Raw genomic sequence first — 7,042 nt, 5'->3', positions numbered from 1 at the left:
GTGACGCAGCGTGTTTCCGTCGGAGTCTGGGCCACCAGCCCTGCATCTGGTGACAACCACGACCACGCTGCTGGAGAAAGGCTCGTGCCTTAGAGAGCCTGGAGGGCTCATCCAAGCCGGCCCTTGAGCCTGCAAGATCTTGGCTATTAAAACCCAGGATCCTCTTCCTGTTCAGGGAAGCCACCCACGCTTCTTCAGACCTGGGTCCCCAACACTTCCTCAGGCCACTGGGACACCCTGCTCCCAGCTGCCGCAGGAATCGCTCGGTGCAAGGAAGGATTTAAACCTGGCTAAAACCCAGCCAAGCGGCAAGCAACGAGCTCCTGCAGCCCCCAGACCACTGCCAGAAACAAACTAAAGTAAGAAACGCAAAGGCTGCGGCAAGGGAACAGCACGTGGCTGTTAACGCTGGAGAGACCGCGGCGCTGGGCAGCTGGAACAGGGCACCCCGCAGAGCGGCTCAACCCACGGGCAACGCCTGAGAGGGGAGAAATTGCTGACTCAGCTCCAACGAGCTCCTGGCTCATCGCCGCCTGCGTGCACCACCACAGGGCTGGTTCCTAATTCTTCAGCCACGTCTCACAGCGCTGCCTGTGCGTCAACGTGGGTACTCGCCCAAGCGGTTTTTAGCAATGAAGGGCATGGCTGAGGCTCCGGGCGCTTCTCCCGGCTGTTCAAGGGCTGCTGCCAGGAGCAGGGGAGAGCCAGGATGCCAGATGAGAACAGCAAAGCCAAGGCCACATTTTGGAAGCTGGTTTTTCCCTCTGGGGGAAAAAAACCTGAGCCCTTCAGTTCGGCCAAAGACGAGGGTGCCTGAGTCTTCTGCTACTCGCTACAGCCCTGAGACAGAACATGGCTCTGGGCTTCCTACCGAGTTCTCAGCAACAAGGTGGCCACTGCACCCCCTCACTCCTCTTGCAGAGTGTGAAATGCTAACAACACTAGAGTGACGTGGTTTGGAACAGTTTATTTCTGCTGGGAGGTGCGAGCAGGTTACAGGGATGCTGGAGAACACGGGAAGCCCGGCCTCGTGCCTCTCCGCAGGCAGAAGGCCAGGGCAGCCGCCGCCCGTTACCTTGTTCCTGAAGGTCTCACTCAGACGCCAAGTCGCCAAGTCTCTCCTCCCTTCCCCAAGACTCCAAGACTCACTCGGCCGTGTGGCAGGATTTTTGGGAAGTCCCCAAGGAACGGCTGCATCCCTGCGCTCCACAACACCTCGCTTTTCCTCCCAACAGCTGCCTGAAGAGGCTTTGTCAAATCAAAAGGTCGGGATGCCCAACACAGGGAGACACCCCTTGGAAATGCAGCACCGAGCCCTGTTGCAGCACAGGGTGAAATGTTTGACTGCGAAGGTTGGGAGAAGCTCTGGAGGGGTGCAGTGCAGGTACACGCGAGTCATGGCAGCTCCCCTTGCAGCTAGCTAAACTGAGAGGGGCCGCAGCAGGAAGGGGGGGTGATGGTACCGGGGTGGCTTTGTCCTGCAGTGACTCTGCGCCAAGTGCTGTCTGAACCGGGTCAGAACCGGTGTCGAGGCTGAGGGCCAAAGTGCATAGGCAGGTTGTGCTCCAGCTGAACGTTGATCTGGGGAAAATCATAGTTCACCCTCATGTTGGGTAACGGGGGGACGTAGGGGGCAGGGATAGGGCCGATGTTGAGGGGGATGTTGTTGTACATGGGACGGACAGGAGGGAGCGGGAAGGGAGGGTGCACGAAGGGGTATGGGGGCATCCGGGGTTGATGGAGGTTCTGAGGAACAGGTCTGGGGATGACTTCAATTCTCTGGATCTTCTCCATGGGCTTTTCCGCAGGAGGGCCAATCCGTTTGAAGCTGTTCTCTGCAGAGGGAGGAGAGCAAAGAACCAGTCACTCCACAGACAGAACCACACCCAGCTCGGCTGGCGTTCCTACGTTTGCAATCGGCACCTCCATCCTCTCCTCAGCACGTTCCCTCAGCTTTCTACAGCGTCACCGCTTGCCCCTTCCAGGCACCACGGAGCACGCGCTGGCTTTCCAGGCTGGCTCCTTTCGCCCACTCCACACCACAAAGGGGACGGGGGGCAGCCCCCTGCATGCCCCTGTGGCCCCACCACAGAGCACAGAGGTGATGCTGCCCTTCAGCTGCCAAGCAGAGAGGAGACAGGTCTGTGTGGAGACACCTGGCACCAAGCGAGAGCTGGACTCACGCCGTGCTGCCCCAGGGCCCCAGCGAAAGCCTGAAGGCAACAGCACTTTAAAGCTAGGCTGGTTCCCAGGAGGAGCAGGGCGATGGCTTCGCACTCCTCTCTGGAGCAGGGTTTGGGCGATGCTCGGTGCGGCACAGCACTGCGTGGAGAAGCCCGAGAACACCCAGGCTGTGGGAAGAACCCAGTGAAGATCCAGCAGCTGGGAACCCTGTGCTCTCCTGTGGTCCTCAGTCTGCTCTCGAAGGACAGGTACAGACTGACTTACCTCCATTTTTCTTCCTTTGCTCCTCTTCAGCCTCTTTCTGGATCTCCTGGATTATCTTCTCGTCGTCTTCCTAGAAATCACAGGAGTATCAAGAGTCAGGGGGCTAGCTCCTGCTGGAGCAACCTGCTCTCCTCCCAGTGCTGGGACGTTTCCATGGGAATGAAAAGGCAAATTTGGGTGAACTGTCCTCATTTGGGGTTGACGCAGGTTTAGTCAGAAGTGAGGCTGCCTTGGGGGGCCTGCGAGCATGAGTAACTCCAACCGAGCAAACCTACTCTACAGAGTCCGACTAAGAGGCTCGGATCAGCTTTCCGGGGAGATCAGGGCTAAAATTCCTCGGCTTGATGGGAAGCAGAGAGCTGCAGCCCAGCCCTGCCCATCCGAAGAGCTGCCGGAGAGCTGTTAATCTTTTAAATGGCAATAGTCTATTAAATATTTACGTTACGCCGGCACTTCCAGCACTTTTGGCCCAACAGCTGGAATTAACACAGCCTAAATGCTGGCTCTAGTAACTAAACCGTGCTGCACCGAGGTCATTTAGATCTTATCCGTAACTAAGGAGGGTATAAACCGCCATACGACTCCTTGATGCCTGCCGAGGGGTTATAGCAACAATATTCAGACCCACTGCTCCAAGCGTCCTTCCACCTCTCCTCATCTTCAGTGCTCAGCCCACAAGAGCAGCAGTGAGGTAACACAGAGAAGGTGGCTGCAGGCATCCAGAGGGGTGGCACTTACACCACTTCGTACTAGATCAAGGGTGCGAGGGGGACAAAGCCCGAAGACAACCACGCAAGTCCTGAGCTAGGAGAGTCTTGCCTGGTGGGACGGCCCTGGGTACACAGCCCGTAGGGTCCAGGCAGCTCTCAGCCTTTACGTAAGGCTGCGCTAACGTTGGCACAAAACCAGAGACTCAGCCCAGTTCACGCTGGAAAGACCTTACAGGGGGCCCGCAGGAAAGACGGGGAGGCACTCTTCATCAGAGAGCGCAGCGATAGGTTGAAGGGTAATGGTTTCAAAGTGAAAGAGCGTAGATTTAGGTCATATGTCGGGAAGAAGTTTTTCACTGTGAAGGTGGTGAGAAACTGGAACAGATTGCCCGGAGAAGTCGTGGATGCCCCATCCCTGGAAATGTTCAAGGCCAGGTTGGATGAAGCTTTCAGCAGCCTGGTCTAGCGAAGGTGTCCCTGCCCAGGGCAGGGGGTTGGAACCAGATGATCTTTGAGGTCCCTCCCAACCCAAACCATTCTGTGACTCTACGGTTCAACATCAGCTGTCCGCTCCCGAGAACGGCTGTGAAAAATGAGTTTCTTCACTGCTCCGCAGCACGCAACAGCTCTGAGTGACAAAGATCACACCAAACAACTCAGGAGACAACTCCCCTTCAGCGCCGGGCGGCAGATGCTTCTGCGGGCCATATGTGCAGCGCTGGCCGCAGAGCTCCCCTGGCCTCGCAGCTGCTGCTGCTCCGTGTCCGTGGGGATGACACACTACCTGGCACTTTCAGAAAACAAATGAGAACGGCTGAGCCCTCGGGACAGCGTTTGCGCTCTTGATGTCACTTATCAGGGAAGGAGCCAAGACCGGGAGCTGCTGGATGAGACACAACGCCTGCATCGGCCACTCTGGGTCTACCTGCATAAGAAGCAGCATTTGGTTTGCTCCTGCGAGCGCTAGCGGTGGGGCAGGAGGGAACCCCCAAGCCCCACGTACCCCACAATGAACAAGACTCTGCTTCCTTTTATTCATCCTAATTTTAGAACTGCCAAAGCCCATAAATTTCTTCCTGCTCACTCTTAATGTGGAAAATATCATCCATTTGGAGGAGGGCTCTGGGACTAAACTCGAAATATGCTCCATGTGTGCAGCTACGGTGAAATTATTTTAAGTCTAGCCAGCTTCCCAGCGCCAATCTCACGGTCCTGCACATGTCTAGCAGCAACACCCGGGAGGGGTTGCTGAGATGTCCCCTCCTCCTGCCACCAGATAAGGTTTCCCCGGGAGACTGAAGTTATCTTAATCTGCAGAAAGCCAAACTCAATCCTTCCCTCCCTTTATTATTCTGTGAGTCAATGGTTAAAATTAAGACTTTCCAGGACGTGGTGCTCTGTTTTCCAAGCAGCATGGATGCATCCATGGATGCTTAATCATGGCCTGTCTATCTCCATCAAATCTGCTGAAGGCTCTTCTGACCCTATACAGAACTGCCAATTCCCCCCTGAGCATCAGATTGTGCCGTTCCCTGGCTGGAAAACAACCCGGGCATCACCCGCAACAGCATCCAAACGTCCTCAGTTCCTCTGCTGCCCAAGCAACGCTCTCAAAGGATGGCCCCAAAGCTCCAAGATTTCAGTATTTTTCTTCTCAGACTACTTTTTGCAATGCTGTTGAAAATGGAGACGGCCACCTGTGTTGCCACTTACTGGAAGAGATGCACCTGAAGCATTTTTTAAGTTATATGACAAGTAAGAAACACACTTTAAACTCAACTGAACAAGATCACCCTATCTCCTTCCCTCACACAAAGGTGTAAACCTCACCTTAAAGCCTAGAAACACACAGAAGTCCCTTCTAATTAAAAAAAAAAAAGCTTTAACTTCAGTCTAAGTCTGGGATTAACCCTCTGAAACGGTGTTTTCCAGGGACTCTTCTGTCCTGCCACCAGCTCTGGGACACTGCAGCTCCTGCAAACCTCGCCGTTGGCACTGGTCAGTCCTGCACAAGCGTGAGGAATTGGAAGCAACTACACAACTCTACACAATCCTCCTGCAGCGAGGGCTCCCCGACCCTCCCAGTTTAAACTGCAGCTGACCTCCCCAGCAGTGGGGGCTGGACAAAGCCCTCTGCCCTGGGGCTGGCGAGGCAGCTGCACGCACACCCGGGCTGATGCTGGCTTCCATTACCGCAGCTCCCTCAGCGCCGGCCGGCGAAATGCGTAACCCCAAGCCCCATCTGCCAGATCTCCAAAATGACGCAAGGACAACATAAATCACATCACCTCGAACGCAGCGGCCAGAGACCCCTCCTCAACCCCATCCCCTCTTGGTTTTCGAACCTTGCAGCACACCCTGGATGCAGAAAACCTGCCAAGGACAGTCCTGGATCAGGATGACGATTCCTGACTAGTTCTGCAACTGCAAATCACAGCAGAGGCACAGCAGACCACATCTCCAAGAAGAGGAGTTACCAGCTTTCCTGCTCTTCTCCTGATAAATGTGTATTCTCACACTGGAAGGTTAAGAAGGGTTTATACTTAAGTCCCCATAGCAAGCCTTAGCTTACAAGTTTTTTGCATCAGTATTTCTAAAAAACGTGCTGTCCATTAATGCAGAAAGGACAAAAATACTCCGCACAATAAGCACCTTCCCGCTTTAGAAGCTGACATTAAATTTAGCAAGTGAATCCACAGCTCAGGTCAATACCTGCCATATTTAGGAAAGATCCACGTCCAAGCCAGAACAAAAAAATTGATGCTATGTGCACAGCAAGATAATTTTAAGATATTCATGAAGGAAAGCTGAAGCCACAAGTTCTGGCTATCGCATACTGCACTGGCACCGGTCAGGAGTGAAAAACAAGCCTCAGTCCTGCAAATATTCACCATGAACAACAGCAAATTTTGCAAAACACGACTAATTCTTCGAGAAGCGATGGCTAGTTTTTGATTCCACAGTTAGCTGGAGAGAGATGACAGCTTTATCTGGGGGTACAGCATCCACAGCAAAAATTCAGTTTTCATTAGAGTGCTTAAGGCTGGCTGTTGTGGCAAGAAACCATTTAATGTCACATGGGGTGGAGGATGCAGAACCATTTCAAAAGCCTCTTGTGTCCCTTTTCCTGAGCGGGTTCACGTCCCTTAATAAAGGATTAGATTATAATTTTAATAGCCTGTTCACAGGCTGCGTGGAATGAAGGATTTATCTTGTCAAGTTAACAGTCATCTTCCCATCAGCTGCCTTACCCTCAGCTGAAAGAAAAAAAAAAAACAGAAAAGAAGAAAAAAGCAGAAATCAACCCCCCAAGCCCTGGGGGCGTCTCAGCACTGGCCAGACCACATGCTTTTTGAGCGAGGATGTAACTTGGCTCTCCTCCCGAGGGAGAAAATGCAGGGCCATGCTACAGCACAGCCCTTCCCCACGTTCCGCTGCACCATGGGAGAAGGGAGGTGGCGAAGAGAAAAATGCAGAGCATGGAGGAGCTGTAGTCACCCCTCCGAGCTGCCACGCTGCAGAAAGCAAACGCTGTTACGAACAGCGGCCGCATTTTGAAGTGGTGAGGCGGGAGGGAGCTCTGCCCCAGACCCGACAGCAGGATGCTCTTTGCAGGAACCAGCCCCAGCGTCCCGTAGCCAAAAAGCTTTTTGTCCCTGGCCAGCCTGAGAGCCTGCCCCTGCGATGTCCCACCTGCCAAAGGAGCTCGGCATGGAGGAGGCTTTTCCTTTCAGCCCTCTCCACTGAATCCAGGGAATGCGGCGAGCACGGAGCCAATCACAGCAGAAAGCATGGCTGGGGGCTGGGGATGGATTAGCTCCAGCGCTGGGCTGGGTTGCTAAGCGAGGCACCTTTTCATGGCGGGGAGGCCCATTTCAACAATG

The 7,042-nt window shown here is 54.1% G+C and overlaps 1 protein-coding gene across 1 annotated transcript in view; it reads right to left on the bottom strand.

Annotated features, from left to right (window-relative positions):
• Positions 1-1,515: 1,515 nt before the first annotated feature.
• Positions 1,516-7,042, bottom strand: part of RNF216 (ring finger protein 216) — a gene marked incomplete at its 5' end in the record, with an annotated part of 59,914 nt that continues 54,387 nt past the window's right edge. The window contains 2 exons of the mRNA XM_010131530.1: positions 1,516-1,835; positions 2,449-2,518. Coding sequence (XP_010129832.1) covers positions 1,516-1,835; positions 2,449-2,518 — 390 coding nt within the window. The remainder of the gene's footprint in view (positions 1,836-2,448; positions 2,519-7,042) is intronic.

The sequence above is a fragment of the Buceros rhinoceros genome, unplaced genomic scaffold (assembly GCF_000710305.1).
Source record: "Buceros rhinoceros silvestris isolate BGI_N320 unplaced genomic scaffold, ASM71030v1 scaffold3590, whole genome shotgun sequence".
Classification (NCBI taxonomy): domain Eukaryota; kingdom Metazoa; phylum Chordata; class Aves; order Bucerotiformes; family Bucerotidae; genus Buceros; species Buceros rhinoceros.
Note: the sequence above shows the minus strand (reverse complement) of the source record. Positions and strands in the feature narration are given on the sequence as shown.